At 44.4% G+C, this 17847-nt stretch overlaps 1 protein-coding gene across 2 annotated transcripts in view; it reads left to right on the top strand.

The window, feature by feature from the left end:
- The window catches only part of kirrel3a (kirre like nephrin family adhesion molecule 3a), a 304458-nt gene that overhangs the window by 164336 nt on the left and 122275 nt on the right, over positions 1-17847 (top strand). Inside the window, exons 8-15 of one of the 2 annotated variants that reach the window (XM_088939484.1) lie at positions 595-722; positions 1769-1895; positions 6543-6643; positions 8325-8523; positions 9132-9239; positions 10077-10186; positions 11057-11143; positions 14901-17760. In XM_088939484.1, the coding sequence (XP_088795610.1) occupies positions 595-722; positions 1769-1895; positions 6543-6643; positions 8325-8523; positions 9132-9239; positions 10077-10186; positions 11057-11143; positions 14901-15368 (1328 nt within the window). In that variant the 3' untranslated portion in view covers positions 15369-17760. Of the gene's footprint in view, positions 1-594; positions 723-1768; positions 1896-6542; positions 6644-8324; positions 8524-9131; positions 9240-10076; positions 10187-11056; positions 11144-14900; positions 17761-17847 lie in introns of those variants that run through there. The other variant, XM_088939485.1, reaches the window with a different exon arrangement.

The raw sequence follows: 17847 nt of genomic DNA, 5'->3' as shown, positions 1-17847 counted from the left end.
CTACGAAAAGAAAGATTTGTAATACATGGAAGTCATCATATCATTTCACATCTCAGGCCTTGTGAAATGTTTTTGCTTTAAATTCACATGCATGTGACAAGGGGAGAGTTTGGCTGCTATAGACTGATCATCTTACAGTCTCATGTTTTAATGCAGTGCAATGGAAAATGTTGCTGTTAGGTAGCAACTGCAAAGAAAACCATCCTTAAACTCTGGACTGACCCCGTTATGGGCACTTTATGTGGCTGTCTTGTTAAGTTTAGGGACATAGTCTGGACATTTTGCAGGATGCAGACTTAGAGGTGCATTAGAGGTGTGGGATCTGGCCTCAGCTTACCTGGCCAAGTGTCCGCTGTGCAGAGATCTTCGTTTTGCTTTGTTAGTTAACTGTGTCAATCAGCACTTTATATATCTTAGCTCCTGGTCTGTCAGTTTCTTTCCACTTTCAAAAGGAAAATCCCAGCATTTACAGATCCTGTGAGACATTTTCTGTAAATGACAGTGTGCGTTTTTTTCGTGACGTGTTTACGCTTGTGCTAAGTGGAATCGACTTTCTCCCCCCTGCCCCCCCACCCGGGACGCTCTGTTTGCTAGTTGGCCCCCGGATGGCCGCAGAGCCGCAGTCCCTGCTGGTGGATCTGGGGTCCGACGCCGTCTTCAACTGCGCCTGGACCGGCAACCCCTCCCTCACCATCGTGTGGATGAAGAGAGGCTCTGGAGTGGTGCGTACCCGCGGGCAAAACTGGGCCCTTTGTCCCGTGTCCCCTGTAAACTGGTGCTGCCCCTTTGCTATAAAGCCCTGCTATCCGGGGGATCTAGTCCCTTCAGCCGTCTTGTCTTGAACTACCATAACGTTGATCTTCCAGTGCCGATAGATCGTTGAGGTGGTAGTGATCTTGATGACATTTCCAGATTGAATTAAATACCCTCGCGTTTGACTTGTTCACTTTGATTGCTCAGTCACAGTTACTAATTGGCTTTTTTTAAGGTTAATTGTAGCTGTTTTCCACACATCATTGATGCCTGGCTCATAACAAGGCTGTTTCTCCATATGTAATATGTAAATTACTGTAGGTTGGAACAGTTGCTCTCAAACTGCATCTCCAGATGCAGCATAGAGTAATATGACACGCTGCTCTTGCAGGATAGCAGTATAATTGTGAGTCTTAACACTAGAACACTTTTGAGTTACTTACCTTAATTGGAAGTGATCTTTATAGAAAAGCCTACATTTATATCTACAGCTTAGTTTTCAGCAAGCGCTGCAAGAGGCCTTCTCTTGGCAGAAGTCAAAGATAGTACCATGTAAGATAGGAGAAAAGTAATTATTTTGAATAATTCTATATCCGGATTATGCACATGTATATTTTAAGCGTTAAACGAGAATAACATTTAAGCAGTTGAAAGGGAAAAAAAATTGGGGTCACACACCCCCAAAATCCTATTAATTTGCAACATTTGCAGGTCTTCCGAGGCACCAGCAGCTGCAAGTCCGATACGTGAAAGAAATGCAATCTGCTGAAGGCGAGAGGACTCGTGCGCTGGCTAGGAATGAGCTGCAGATTCTCAATCATATCTTAATTCTGTCCGGCAGTTCCTCATCTGAAAACATGTTTTTGAATCAGTGGTGTCACATTCTGCAGAGCTCCCCCTAAATTGGATTTTAATATTTAATAAAGAGTTCCCAGTGGCACGACGGGCCTTGTGTCAATAGGCAGTGTGTCCCGGCTCCCCTTTGCCATAACCTCCTCCACTTGCAACCCTGCAGGTGCTGAGCAACGAGAACATCCTGACGCTGAAGGCGGTGAGGCAGGAGGATGCTGGGAAGTACGTCTGCCGCGCCGTGGTCCCCCGGGTTGGCGCTGACGAGAAGGAGGTGTCGCTCACCGTGAACGGTAAGCCGCCCTCACCCGCTGCCGCTCAAGGGGCAGAGCTGTGGCGACTGACGTGCCCAATACGTCACTTGTTTGTTATACACGTGGTCTCCGGGGACAAAAAGAGGCACTTCTTTACACAGAGGGCTGTGGGAGTCTGGAACAACGAGCTGTGCTGTCGTAGCGAAAACCTTGTTTTCCTTCTGGAAGTGGCTGGGTGAGATCCTTGGATGAAAACCAGATGTGCTTGATTTGAATAGTCTCCTCTTATCTCTCGTTTTCAGTCCTTCTTACAGTACAGTATGTCCTTCTTTTCGTAGCCAGGCTGTTTTGAGGCAAGGTGGTGACAGAAAAGCGGACTGATGTTCTTGTAGATGTGTGTAGTGCTGTGTAGCGTGGGCTGAGCAGAAGGATGTGTGATAAAGTAGGGCAGGGAGATGTGGAGGGATGCGATATGAAAACGTTTGAAAATGGTCAGTTCACAGTCGGGTTTACTCCATTCACCCACAGGGACAGAGCCAAGGGTAGCCCCCAGTGTGGGCATGTCATGTCAGGAGGGCAACAGGGCACTGATTTCAAGCGTCTGGTGAACTGCTCGGCTGTGCCACGCTGCCTCCGTGTTTGACTGAAGCGAAGAGCGGGGAAACTCAGGGCTCTGGATCCGTAACGGGGAGGTTGTGGGTTCAAATCCGGGGAAGGACGCTGCCATTGCAGCCTTTGGGCAAGGTGCTTCACACCTTCTGCAAAATGCCACCGCCGTATAAACGGGCGCAAATTTAAGTCGCTTTGGATAAGAAAATAAGAAAAAAAAGGTCTCTCACCTTCTCAGCTCTTTCCGTAATCCCCGTTTTAAGCCACAGCTTCATTTTAGAACATTGATTTTAAGGAGGAAGCAGTGCATTAGAAGGTTCAATGTGAAATAGATTTTTTTTTTTAATCAAAGGATTTTGGATGTTTCTAGCTACTTGAGACTTTAAAACAGTCTAACTTTCATGTACAAAAGCTTTGGTCGTCTTGGAAATAATGGAAATAAAATGTCAGCATTTGCTTAAATACAGATCAGATAATGGTTACGTTTGGTCCTATTTGCTTCTGTGTAGTACAGCTACTGTTTCCTTTACTGGAAACACGTACAGACCAAAGTAGAACAGTTTGGATTTCATGTTGGTGTTCAATCATCTATTTGAAGTGTCATGTTCTATTGCTTTTGTCTAAAATGCTGAAAGAAACAAGGATACTGTAAAGTGTATCTGTATATGCAGAAGAATAGCATATATTGATAACTTTACATAAAAAACTGGCTCTTTAAAGCTCAGTATTTCGGTATTTCAGGAAATCTGTGTTAAATACAAGACATTGTATACAATACTTATTTAAATTGCAAAGAATTCAGAAGTAGTAGAGGCACAGGCAATGACTGACTAATGAATGTGCAGAAATTCTATGAAATCAGCAGTTTCAGACAAACCTCTTCATTATGATTGCTTGGTATTAAGAATTATAATCGCAGTGGCTTTCAATCTGGAATACATTAATCTGTAAAGTGTCTCTTTATCTTTCAGTCTATTTAAAGTGTGCTAAAGGAGTGTGTCAATGTGAGTTATTGGCTACACTATTAAAAGAAATGTCACTGAATAATGACCAAGGCAAATTCAAAACCTAAATCTAGTCTTGTGGCATTTGTGCTGTCTCAGAACTTGCCATCCTTATCTCCTCATATTCCCAGATTCTCCAAAAGCTCACCGACATGAAAACGCTTCACATGGCATTTCTGCATGAGGCTGTCCTCTGTTTCTTGAACATTTAAATTGAGTCAGATTTCGGTGAAGGGTTGGGTATGTGTGTGACCGTGTCTCAGAGTTCTGCTATAAAGAGTTCTTGGGCTATTCTGTGTTTTAACCAATAAGCACAGTTTCAGGGAAAAAAAAACAACAACTTGTTTTTGTAACATCTGAGAGTTTTGTAACATTATGCAAATGAGGTATTTCCAGGGGGTTTTAACAACCTCTCTGTTGTGGCAAAAACTAATGTGTGAAGAGAAAAGAAAAAGAAGAAATGGTTTCCAGTGACGGCCTTTCAGCCTGTCAATGGATGTGGCATTCCTGTGAGCAGCTCTCGGCTCTCTGCAGACCCAACACGATCGGAAGGTCTGTGAGCCGCCCTCTCTGCTAATGCAGGGCCCTGGGTGGTCCTGAAGGATCCCAGAACAGCTTGCCGTTTCTGACTGACGACTAGACCTTCAGTCTGAACGCCAGCACGGCATTCGGATGGTTTACTTTCCTCTCTGTCTTTTTCCCCAGCACATGGCACCAGTCTCCACAGTGTACCAGCACAGATTAGAGACTCACAGCGTTCCCCAGGGAGGGCCGTAATTTAATTAAAATTAAATAGCTAGCAGGAAAAGCAGTTTATGTAGAAACCACTAATGGATACATATTGCTTTGTTTTGGTTTGTATGCGTTCCTTATGTGTGCGAAGAAATCAGATGCAATTTGTCAAGCAGCCCGGGGAGACAGGAGTGCGATAATGGCCAGAAAGTGACTCCTATGCCATCAGAAACCCCATAGGGTTCATCATTTATCTTTTTAGGATAGCAGTGTAGACAATGCCCTTGATTGTGGCATAAATATGCAACTTTGTTTTCAGCAGCAAAGCCAAACAGTTAAAGTACTGTAGATCATTTCTGGGAGATGCTTTGTGGGAAAAACAGGTTGTGATGGCCACGTATTGGAATAACCCAGCTCAGAAATACCATTCAGCTATAGGAAAACTGATAAATAGCGATCGCATAGCCGTTGTTTTTTTTTGTGACTGAAGTTCTGTAACAAACAGAAGTTATTTTTTAAACAATTCTTAAATGTATTTCTCTCACTTCAGTTTTTTTTTTCAAAACAAAGTACCCCAAGCCTGCTGCTACGCACAGTAAAAACACAAATGCAAAAAAAAACAAATGGATGGATGTATTACTGCAAGTGTAAAAAAAAACAGGAATACACATGACCCATGATCCAGTCTGTGGTAATATCTGCTGCTAGAGTAGCAGGTGTGGCTGGTCCTGGGTTTTCCGTGGTCCAAGGTTGGGCTCTCATCTCTTTTCATGGCCTGTGTGTGTACAGTTTGCATTTCCTCTCTGCGGTTGTGTCCATGTCCTCCAGCCTGCCGAAGATGTACAGGGTGGGATAGATTATCCCTCGCAAGATCTGATCCCTGGTCCCCGACCTCCTTCCCTGGCCTCGTCCAGAGTGGCTCCGGTGCCTCCCTGCCCTACTGCCAGAGTCGTGTCCGAATGGCGTTAATAGACAGGGACTAGGCCGATGTCAACTCATTAAAAGTGGGGCTTGCCTCCACCATTTGCAGATCTGCATCAGACAGCTGCTGCAGTATGCCGAGCTCCCAGTGGCTCTCGTGATCTTCCTTGAGAACTGCAAATGAAGCTAATCAAAAGGGAAAAGTAGCAAGCGCGCACGGCCCCTTCATCATGTTTTCCCTGCGTGTAACAGAAAGTTCTATGGAGGGAAATGGCTCCAAATTCAGCCAGGACGAGAAAACCATCTTAATTAAAATTCCTCGTTTGCTGCTGTGATCTGGAGTGAGATTTGTTTTGGGGGGCCGTGCGTTTGCCTTGCCACCCCGGGGGAGATTAATCGGAATAAATTTGCCGAAGAAACCCTCGAAAAGCCCTCGTTCCCTCTGCCTATCAAAGGTTGTGAAGCCCTGCACGTCGGGATCGGAGAGATGGGTTACAACATGACTAATTTGCGCCACGCCACATTTGTATGCAGTGAGCCTTGCGCCATGTCGGCCTCTGGTCTCGGTACATGTCCTGGTAGTCACACACGGAGACACCGGCTGTCAGATTCTCATTAAAATGCAAATTTATTTTAATTAGAGACTGCTAATAAACTGCAATTATGAGTGGTTAGAGAGATGGGGAGGAGGCGAGTCGGGGAGGGGGGTGTGAGCTCAGCCAGGCCTTCCCCAGTTTCCTTCATGCTCTGCTTTGGGTTAGAAGTGCCCCTCAGCCGTCGCAGCTGGGACCCCAGTGGGGTGTCGGGCCCGGCAGAGAGAACATGGAGGCGCTTGTGTTTCTGGACGTGGCCGGCCGAGTGAGTGAGCTGGTCAGTGCTTAGACCGCGGTACGTTTTGGCACTGCAGACAGGACTGACGGGCTGCGCAGTCAGGGGTCGCCGTGCCAGCGCGACCGAGCGACTGCGGGGGAGAAGTGAGGTTCACAGAGGTCCGGGCTCTTTTTTTCTTCCTTCCTTACTATCAAATGCTTTTCTTTTACTTTTCTTCTCTGCCCCCCCCCCACTACGACGGAAGCAGCGATGGAAAGCTAGCCCGAGCCCCTGACAACTATGCCGTCTTAATCGATTCCCGACGAACGCGGCTGGCCGAGGCGTTCTTGCTTGTGTGCAGCGTCTGAATGTGAGCGTGCGAGCGTGCGAGCGTGCGTGCGTGCGTGCGTGCGTGCATGCGTGCAGAGGGGCCTGTCTGTCTTTACAAGAGCGGGCTCACGAGCAGTACGAACACGCCTCCACACCTGATGGACTGAGCCCGGGCCGGGATGCTTCCTGGTGCGCTCTCAGGGGTTAAGGCCGGCCGTGAGAGCACGGCGCAGGTGTGCCCAGCGTTGCCGGTGCTGATGCCCAGCTCTTCCTGTTGCAGGCCCGCCCATCATCTCCAGCACCCAGACCCAGCATGCACTGCACGGAGAGAAGGGCCAGATCAAGTGCTTCATCCGCAGCACGCCCCCTCCCGACAGAATAGTGAGTCTCTCCGAGCCACCTTGCCTCCTCAGGGCCCGAGCCACGCCTTTGACGACCTGTTATTGTTGTTGTTGTTCTCGGCATTCTTAATAATCCACTTGTTTTGGGTGTTTTTTTTTCCTGCTGCAGCCTTCTTTTTAAATACAGGCACAGTTACTAATGTTACTCATGTTTCGCCTAACTGTTCGTAAGACAACAATGCAAAAAATACAAATGAATTCCCACTGGGTTATATCTGAATCCCTCCCATTGGTTTCTGAATTCCAGAAAAATAGCTCAATCATTTTCACACTTATCAGCCTTACAGTGACAATGGTATTATTATTTATAATTCTCCAAGGTTAATTCATTGTTATCGTTTCCATATGTCAAGTGATGTTTACATTCCACAGTAGCAGTGGGATTTAAAGTAGCTAAAAAAAATGACTGAACAAATACTGTGGTTCAGGTAACCTTTTTCTTCAATGAAACGTTAATTGACGATGTAAAATGCAATGAAGTGTATTCCTTTGCCTACAACAGGATGGTCAAAAGTGAAAGAATTTGTTACAGCGAAAACATATTTTTCGAAAAATGGGTATACATTTGCACGCTTCTTTGTAGAGAAATTTGTGAAATTGGTTTTCACGGGATCAAGCTATGCCTGTACATAAACATACTGGATGTTATGTATGTAAAATAATTGAATTTTGGCTCCCTTCTAATTTTGTTGGAGCACTCAGGGTAGAGTACTTTGCTGAAGAATGTACAGTATCTATCATCTTGGATTTGATTCCTCCAGTCAAGAGACCAGCTCCCCAGTGCTCTTCACCTGTATACGTATCCGATCATAACGTTCTGGGACTCATGTTGTATTTTTAGCATTACAGCATTGCCTGCAGAAACGTTTTCTACTAGATCATGCAAATACAAGGACAAAAGGAGATCCCAAGGCTTTAATTGGAATCGTTTCTCAATTACAGAGTGATGAAAATAAATATAAAACCACGTTGCTGATTATTGTCTGGTGTACAGAGTACAGGTGTATTGTTATATGCATAAATTGTAAAATTGCAGCAGAAACGGATTTCATTTGAAAACCAAGTGCATTTTCACAAATGCTTTGCCAGGGATTTGGAAGAACGGTATACTTCGGACCTCATGGAAAGCCACACGAATCCCCTGTGGTTTAGAGTTGTGGAGGTGATGGTGTTTGAGGTGTGCCCGTATCCAGACTGCTAATGGCATTATCGCTGATTACCACAGGCGCACTTAAATGAAGACTTAGATAAGCTTGGTACATCTCCAGTTTCTTTTTGATTCGTGTATTTTCTGTATTTCATTTTCCACCTTTAAATACCTGTCACAATGAAGGCATTCAGAGCTGTAATGCTCACAAGGGGAAAAATATTTTCAGTCGTGAACATGAATATATTAACAAATAAGAAACGTACGTGTATGATGAGAAAGAATATATAGTATACACTGTATATACTGTAAGTAAAGCAAAAGGTTTTGTGTTTTAAAGGCAGAGCAAAAATACAGAGCAGTCTAGCCTTTTGCTGTCTCATAGGATTTGTTCAACACTAGAGTGCACATTACATCTGCGGTGCGTGATTTTCTTTGGTTCCTTGGTTACTACCGTTAGAACGTTTGGGGATTCTCAACCCGTCCTTGTAATGGCCTCCATGCTCCCTCTCAGGCCTGGTCCTGGAAGGAGAACGTGCTAGAGTCAGGCACGTCCGGCCGCTACACGGTGGAGACGGTCAGTACTGAGGAAGGGGTCATCTCCACACTGACCATCAGCAACATCGTCCGGGCGGACTTCCAGACCATCTACAACTGCACCGCCTGGAACAGCTTCGGCTCTGACACCGAAATCATTAGACTCAAGGAACAAGGTGGGAGCCAAGGTTCGAGAACTCTACTTCTCTTTACACCTGGGGAGAGCTGTGCGCTGCAGGAATGTGGGTGACCTCCAATAATATACTGGACACAAAAAGGCAGTGCTTTCATGTGAAAAATGCCTTTGTTCGACACAAAATTAGAAAGAATAGATATTTGATACTTGAGAACCAGAGTCGCTAACCCTGGTCCGGGAGAGCCCCAGTTTCTGAAAGCCTGGAACACCTTCATTGTGATCCAGTGAAGTCACACAGGTGATGTGTTCTGTTTCAATCAGAGATCGTTTCATTTGGTAATTTAGAGATCATCTGAAAAAAATCAAACCATTCCTCAGCCCTTAAGAACCACTGTTTCTTTCACTGAAATCTTAATTGAGCAATTGCTGAACAAGTGTTCCTGGTGTTTAAATAACAGGTGATTTACTCTGACATAACAATAACTGGGTTGAGTTCCTCCTGATTTAAGCTATATTCTAGCCAAAATGTTTACTATAGGGAGTATTAGAGGTATTGTGTTTTCAAGCCATATTTGTACATGTATTTTGCACCTGTTAAGTGTGATGCTCTGGGGTGTGTGATTGTAGAAGTCGCTGTTTTCTCCACAGAGTCACTTCCCATGGCAGTCATCATTGGCGTCGCGGTCGGGGCGTTCGTCGCCTTCATTGTTCTCATGGCGACCATTGGCGCTTTCTGCTGCACGCGCTCCCAGAGGAGTAAGTGTTGTTGACCAATTTCCTTGAATAAAAACACCCGCTTCTCATTTTTATGCTTTCGGAAATATACTGTATGGTGCTTCGGTCATAAGTGCATGTGTCTTTTGTCTTAAATCTGTTAAGCAAAGGATATTTATTGCACAGAATGTATTCATGCGTAACACTGCTGGTGATTTGTTTGTTTCATTCCTTCCATATGCCTTAAGCCTTAATGTAGAAACCCCCTTATATCAATGGGGTCCAGATCAATAATGCTGTGCGAGTGCCTCCTGGCCCTGAAACCCTGCAAAAAAGGTTCAAGCAAACCTTTGACTGATCTTCTAGTGAGTTTCAGAAGTTTGTCAGTAGGTGACACGTCCAGATGTAAGTTCAAGTACTAAGAAAGACATAACTTTAAAGTTCTTCAGGAATGCGCACATTAAAATTGGGGCCCTGGGATCTTCAGTTGCGATTCAGAGACACCAGTGGTTCCTCTGAGGTTTTGCAAGAGCTGCCCTTAAATAAAAAATATTTTTTTAAATAGTTTTCCTCAGTCACGCAGTGCGCACAGTCAACACTCAGTGGTCTGACTACACCAGAATTGGCTCTATTCAGCTGCAGTTCTCTTTTTAAGGATCACATAACCAGTAGATGCAGTATCGGTAATATTTGGCGACTTAGGTATGATTTTATATATAATCACACAGTATCTGAATTTTGATTATTTTTGTTAAATGGAGTCTTTCAATCTGAAAATATTGTAAAGCCCTGCTCTAGATAACACAGGGCATTGTGGGAAGACAAAATGGTGTCGTAGGTACAGTAGTTAAATACGCTGTACGTTCCTGTTCTTTTCAGACCTCAAAGGTGTGGTTTCTGCAAAGAATGACATCCGGGTAGAAATCGTGCACAAAGACCACAGCGCCGCTCGGGAGACAGAGGAACACGCAGCCATCAAACAGCTCATGGTACGTTTTCCTGCCTCCTGCACCTTGGCGCTGGGATGTCTCCCAGATCATTCTCCGTGCTTCAAATGTCATTGAATGAGGAGTTAAACATCTTAATATAATTTATGCAAATTATTTGTACTGCATATACTACTGCTAATAATAATCTCCACTTGGATAGTCCCTATGAATAATGCACAGCGCTCTGGAATATCAGGGTTTGTTTGAGTACGGCACCAGCTATATTTAGCAATCAAGCTGATTTTCCTGGGAGGATCAGAGCCAGCCATGTGTAGCCTTGGTGATCTGATGATATCTTAACGGATCATAATCCAAGGGGGTATGGCTGCAGGCGAAGATGGGATTCTGTCAGAATCGCATCCGTTGACGTTTGGAAAGGGAAATGAAGATGACACACTGATAATAGCAGAGGGCTGTGGCGTTCGGTGCCACAGGAGGCTCTTCCGCACACGTGTGATGGTTTGCCAGCGTGCCGTCCCTTTGCCAGGAAATTGAGTCATTGAAATGCCCGTTTTAAAATCACACATATTCATACATCGGGAACCCTGTAATTAAGAAAATGCTTACGAGGTATCATTGTACCATACACTGAGCGCGTAAAAATGCCTCTCGGCAGACCTCTGCTGTGAGTGCTGGCCCAGATTTGCTCTTAGATCCAGACACGATGCTATTCCAGGTGCGAAGATGATGGTTTCCTCTCTGTAATTCCACCGCCATTGTGAGTTGCACCTCTCCACGCCGCGTCACATCATAGCCAGTAAAGCAGTGTGATACGCACGAGAAGCATGTTTTCTGCTAGTCCAGACAGTATTTCATGTTTCTTAAATTGTATGGACGATTTCAACACCCCCCCCCCCCCCTTCTCCCCAGATCGAGAGAGGAGAGTTCCAGCAGGAGTCAGTCCTAAAGCAACTGGAGGTCCTGCAAGAGGAGGAGAAGGAGTACCAGCACATCAAGGTTAGTGTTGGGGCTGAGGAAACCGCACACGCTGGGTGCTCTAGACCCCCTTGACCCACCGTGCTCAAACAAAAGAGTTTTTAAAATCGCTTGCCTGCACTGTAACTTCTCCATAACGAGAGCCCTCTATACAGTACATCATAGGTCACACTGGCAGCAGACATTCTTTTCCACAGAGTGCAATGCGCCATTTTCCTAATGACCTTTTTTTTCCCCCCTTTGTCAGTTCGCTACGGAAATAGCAGTTTTTGGACCAAAGAAAAAAAACAAGTTTAATGGTTTTACCCGTCTCGGAGAGTGGAAGTCACGCAGGCCCCACACTCTCCAGGACTTACTGGAGTTTTGATAGAAAAACGAGCCGACTCTGAGCCAGCCCGCAGCGCGTTTCCACACGGATTGACACGTCCGTCTCCTCACCGTGTTTGTTTTTTCTCTCTTTAATGAGAGGATTTATGAAAATCAGAGTGAATCAAAACTGTAAAAATGATAATTGATGTCATGTTGAATTGGGAAGTAGTTAATGGAGTTCCTTTCTGGTTAGGAAAATGGCATATAATTTATTGCAATATTCATTATTTACACCTCAGTAAAGCACAGTTTAAATATTTTTTTTTCTCTTTTTAAATAAAGTTTCTGCAATTAAGGAGCTTAAAGCGGAGATAGAAATGCACAGAGCTGATCTCTTCAACCAAAACCAATAATTTCCCATTCATGTCCTTAATTGCTTTTCCTATACTTTCGGTGATCACTCACTCAGCTGTGCAAAACACTTGCAGTGACTCAGCTATGAAGTGAAAAGTAAGTGCAGAGGATTTCCTGTCAGGCAATCGTGAGCAGTTTAAGTCTTTGAAGATCTGCGTGACACCGTGCCAGTGTTCATCCTGCATGGGAGGATTTTAAACAGAACAGGAAGTCAAGCAGGTCCCAGTAAAGGATGTTGGGCCCTAAACCCGACTAACAAACACATTCAAAAGGTCTTGTAACAGGATTACATGCAATTAGACTTCATAGGAGGATTACAAGTGTTGTAAAAAATGTACAAGACAGCCAACACTGAGCTCTGATACAGGCTCTCTCAAAGCATTTCTAATTCAAAAAGCACTCACTTTTACTTTTTACGACCCTTTATTATAAATTAGCTCTGGAAAAATTATAACTTGGTGATTACTTTAGACTCAGTAATTGATGAAAGGCTGCAGCGCAGAGTCGTGGCTCAGATTCTGGACTCCAGCCCAGAGGGTTGCAGGTTCAGCTCCTGGCTGTGTCACACGTCACCCTTAAAGAAATGCTCTAATAAATACCTTGCTGGGAAAAAATGGGTCTGGACATTGTCTGTTTTACAATGAGAAAGTGTTTTCATTAGGCTAATTTGGTTTTAAAAAAGGCTAGATTTAAAACAAAACATGCTACAAAATGCCACAATACATATTAAGGCTAAGATGTCTTATGATTTAGAAATATTTTGTCACTAACAGATGTAGCATCAGCACTGGGATGGTAAAAAAGGGGCAAAACTCACAAAAGCCCAGATTTACTCATACAGTTGGTCATCCTACTTCAAAAGACAGGCACATTTTCAGTGAATTAAGCAAGTATTCTGATAAAAACAACATAAAAACAATTGTTTTGGTCCCTGAATGGCTGAAGGATCATCAAGATTTTGATCCTAAGCAATTGCCAAAATACTCAATTTAATGAATCACCTGTTTGATCAATCACAGTGAAATTGTCCCATGTCTTTGTTAATTGGTGATTTCATGGTGATTTATAAAATGTGCTGGATTGCGTCTTTCCAGGAGTGGGCCAGAAGCTCCTGCTGCTTTGAATGTACTTTTGACAAAGTACTTTTCAAGCTCTGTTTATTTATGTTGTTTTTACCCTTCACTGGTGTCATCTGATGCTGATGTATGACAATGGCTTTCTGCCATTTTCTGTGGCTGTCACATAATTTTAGAAAATCTATTTTTTAAAAATACTCTAAAGGTTCACTGGTTCAACCCGGGATTGCGGATTTGTAATTGTTCGGGTGGGTTTTGTCACGACAGCAAAGCTTTCAAAACTGCACGCATCCCCTACTTCAAGATCAATCAGTGCCCCACAGTGATTGATGCACAGTGGTGTTTTCTGTAACTGGCAGGGAGACGGCTTTGTATGTGAAATAAGTGCTCAGATTCAGTATGAGGTCTCTTTAACTAAAAGGACCCCCTGGTCTTCAGGTATGTTAATACCTCAATTAAATGAGTGAAGAAGTTGATAAAGTTTGGGTTGCCTGCATCGTGGAGAACTTGTTACATTGCGTAACTCCTTTGCATTCTGAAAAAAAAGACCAAAAGACTTTCTCATTCTCATCTTAAAAAAAAAAAACAAAGAATTTTACAGTTGACAAAACTATTCTTCTTGTCAGTTTTTTTTTCTTTTGCACTTTAAAGTAAAAAAAAAAGGCAATGAAGTGTGTTGAAGGGAATTGGAACCGAAACGGTGATCCTGCGTCTGCGTTGTCTTTCTTCTCCTCCTCCCGGTGTCTGCTTTCATCCCCTGGTTTTGATTCTGCTGACGATGCGCACCGCTGCTTTTTATAATACTGTTTTCTGTTTTGATCCCGCCTGAACTTTGCATCCTCATCCTGAGTCTCTCCATGCGCCTCCTGCTTCCTAACACGCTTTCATGTGCTCCATAATTTGTGAAGTATCAGTGGGAATAATGAGAGTTTTTTTAGCTTGTCATAGTTATGTCAGCTTTCAGTGATTAACATCACACCCCCGAGATCCTAGAGCACGAATGACATCTATCTCTTTTATAGCTGTTCCTTGGTAGACTGCTTTGTAGCAACAATGAGCAATATCACCAGACACAGACCACAGCAGGCTTGACAAGGGAATCATTTTTTGTGTACTGCGCGCACGTGCAGAGCAAAGGACCTGTAAAACAAATACCCTCCAAACTGCAAACTGAACACTGCACAAAATGGGTCGCCCAGAAAATCAGCTACACAACTTCTGTGATTTTGAAAACAAACACATTTTAAGAAATAGTGAACTTTTGGGATTTGTTCACTTATTTTGTGCTTAGTTGTCAAGGCTTTGTCTAATTAGCTGATAACAGGATTCCTAGGTTTATGTGCGGGATGAATGTCTCACACTGTTAAGCCGTTTAATTCCTGTTTTGCTTGATGCCTGAAGCTCTTGTCTCTTTATTTACTTGGCATCCTGGCTTTAATTAATGCCAGTTTGACCTTGACGTGGTTTAAGTTATCCAAAGCATAATATAAATCGGAAATGTGTTGTTTTCTCATGCACAGAGAAACATTTGAAGTGCCTCCCCTGAACGCTGCTACCATACTTGAGTAGGCAAATCCCCAGAATCCTTTATAACTTGACGACGAAAGTTCAGTCGATTACAGCAAATCCATACGTGTTATTAAGCTTCAAAAATATAACCAATATGTATAAACTCGAGTTTGTGGAACATGAGCATCTTCGTAGTTTGTAGACTGCTTTTTTCTGTTTTGTTAGGAGATTCTGCTTGTTTGTGATGTGGTTGGTTTGGGTGCTTGTTCATGCTTGAGCCTGCTTGTTCTGGACAGAGGGGTAACTCGCGAAAGATTCTCGAAATCTTCATAGAAAAAGTTTTACCGCGTGGAAACAGCTTTGTAAACCAGTCCACCTGTCCCCTTATGAAAATCATCCTGGACCAAAGTGTACATTATTGAAACCTCTGTCTTGTTTTTTTGTTTTGTTTCTGTTTGTAAAACTGAAAGGACCCCACCAATGGGTACTACAGCGTCAACACGTTTAAAGAGCACCACTCCACCCCCACCATCTCGCTGGCGGGCACCCAGACCACCGAGCTGCGCAGCACCACCACTGCCACCATGGGCAAGCAGCGGGTGCCCACGGGCATGTCCTTCACCAACATCTACACCACGCTGGGCGCCGGGCCCAACCGCCTCTACGACTACAGCCAGCGCTTCGTGCTGGGCATGGGCAGCAGCTCCATCGAGCTGTGCGAGCGCGAGTTCCAGCGCAGCTCCATGAGCGACTCCAGCTCCTTCCTGGACACGCAGTGCGACAGCAGCGTCAGCAGCTACAGCAAGCAGGACGGCTACGTGCAGTTCGACAAGGCCAGCAAGGCCTCCGCCTCCTCGTCCTCCCACTACTCCCAGTCCTCCTCCCAGAACTCCGACCTCACGCGGCCCCTGCAGAAACGCATGCAGACCCACGTTTAACCTCCGGGGGGCGCTGGAGAGGAGGGGGGCAGGGGAGGGATGGTGGCAGGGTGTAGGTTCACCCCTTGGGGAAAGCAAAAACCCCAGGGGTTCAATGGATGGGGAAACTTCTTAAGAGCACATTTTTTTAAAAAAGGATCTTTTTATAGTTTACTTACGTTAAGGAGAGGCGTCTGAGCCCTGGAGATCTGGAAATCCGGGCTTGTGTAAACGGAGCGAGCTGGGATGGCCTGAACGGCCTCCTCTCGTTCGCAAGCCTTCCTGTGTCCTCGTACCCGATTCCCAGCCCAGTCCGTCCTCGGCGAGAGCTCTACCTCCTCGTGCTTCTGAGCAGCCAGTGACGTGCGCGCTACAGTCCCGCGGCCCGCGGAAAACGTCTCGAGCGGCTTCCCCCAAGCCTCAGCTCACCTTCGCTGGGAACGGCGCTCGCGATTGCCGAGTGTCTGGTAGGAGTGTTCAGCATGACAGCTGCTGGAGAGCATTAGCGGGTCGTCAGCTGCTCTGCAATTTTACCCCAACTGGGCATGCAAAGGAATAATCCCAGGATTTCAGAGGAAAAAACACACCTATTTTCATTACACATTTGCTCTTATGAGCTTAAATTCTACTGACCATTGCATTTTGAAGCACAAAAAACAACGGAGATGGTTCACAGCATTCTTGTCACAGAAAAGATGTGGTTTTCCGGCCTGGATTATTAAACTTTACTGCCCGGTGGCTCCATTCAAGCTGTTAGCGTCCAGCTTCCAAACTGTTTTTGTTCGTAGACGTGCAAACGAACAAGTAGTGCTTGACTGTTTCTTCAGTCCTGCTCTGTGAAAATCTACAAAAAATACAGAATAGTGGGACGGGAGGAAAATTGTGTGCCTCGTTTTGAAACAAATGTCAGTGGTTAATAATGCAGAGAGGTTGCAACCCACAGCTAAAGAAATGTTGGTGTAAAATACTATGTAGTATTGCTTTCATTTAAAATGCTGTCTAGTATTTTTTTCAGTTCATCTTTTTGGGAATTTGACTGCACACTATATGTGATTTGATTTCGCCTTCTACAGAAGACAGAGGGAAAAAAAGAGTTAAACGCACAGAGCCACAGGATTCCCACACACAGGTTTGCAAGGCAAGAAAGAACACTGCTTTTGAAGTTTCACATCTCTCTAGATGCAGTTTTCCATCTTTAAACCATTCTGTTTCAGGCCTCTTTCTGAGGCACAAAGAGGAGATTCTTCCCATACTGTTCTCTGTTCTTTGCTGACATGGCACATAAACTCACAGATGAAACAGAAAGAATAAAATGGGATAGCTCTGAAATCCTTTACTAGCTATAGAGGCACTGGGTCTAGGATAATGGGAGTGCAACACTGTAAGGCTCAGGACAAACGGAGAGCAGACCATGCCCACATCTGGGATGTGAAGTCTCGTTTCGCAGGACAACAGGGGACCTAACAGCTGATATCCAGACTTTCACTCATGTGACCCAGATGGTTCTGTCCTTACTAGGCACAGTCTTGTTTACATTTTAGTTTCGTGAGCCAAGCTTTTTCCCCACAGTCCGCCTACTGAATTAAGGGTTATATAGGGAGTGTATATGTATATAGTTTGGTGTAGTGTCTTTATAATTTATTGGGAAACAGTTTTCTCTTCCTAAGTCCGTTGTGTCACTGGAGTAATGAGTGTGTTCACTATTTCTTGTGAACTATTCTTGAGCTCATCTGTAATCTGCTAAATGGATGAAAATGAAGTGGTCAAGACCTGCGGAGCCTGTTGAATTCCACTGTAAACTGATTTAATTTTGAAACAGTAGATTTGATGCGGACACGATGATGACTTTGTAGAGACTATAGTCTTATTAAAGCAGTTTGCGTTTCCAGCTACCACAAACAGTGCAGAGCTGAATCAAAAGGTTCGCAGGCAATATGCAGTGCCCAGTGATTGTGACAGAGTCATCAAGGGAAACAGGGGAGTTTGCTTATTTATTTGCCTTTCAATTATAAAATTACAGTGACAGGTCTAATACTTCTTGTGATGTTGTAAATGTTAGAATACCGTTTGAACTGAAGTATCAGAACCACGCTATCCATCATGATTGGAGTGCAGTGAGTCACTTTACATGTCTGCTGTGGTTTCTGTACAAACAAAATCTGTAACAAGCTCCTCCTTTAGTGCAGCTGCTCCAGCCCCACCTGTCTGTATCATCGCCAGCATCACAGAGCAGAAAAACTGGTCCTTCTTCAGAAAGACACCGTTTTCAAAATCCCGTCATCACATTTGAAACTTAAATGGTTACGTGTAACAAAGCTTTTTTTAAGCATATAATGATTGTGTCAAAATGACAATCCGTACAATCTCAAGCTTCAATAAAAATGATGGATTGGCAGCGTGCTGCCGTCTGAAATTGTCATTGGTGCCTGTCATTTCAGTGTGGTGAGAAGACCACCTGCAACCCCCCCCCGGTTCGTGCATTTGAACAAAATGTGATGTG

This window comes from Atractosteus spatula, chromosome 22 (assembly GCF_055471065.1).
Source record: "Atractosteus spatula isolate fAtrSpa1 chromosome 22, fAtrSpa1.hap1, whole genome shotgun sequence".
NCBI lineage: Eukaryota > Metazoa > Chordata > Actinopteri > Semionotiformes > Lepisosteidae > Atractosteus > Atractosteus spatula.
This window is presented reverse-complemented; position numbering and strand designations above follow the sequence as displayed.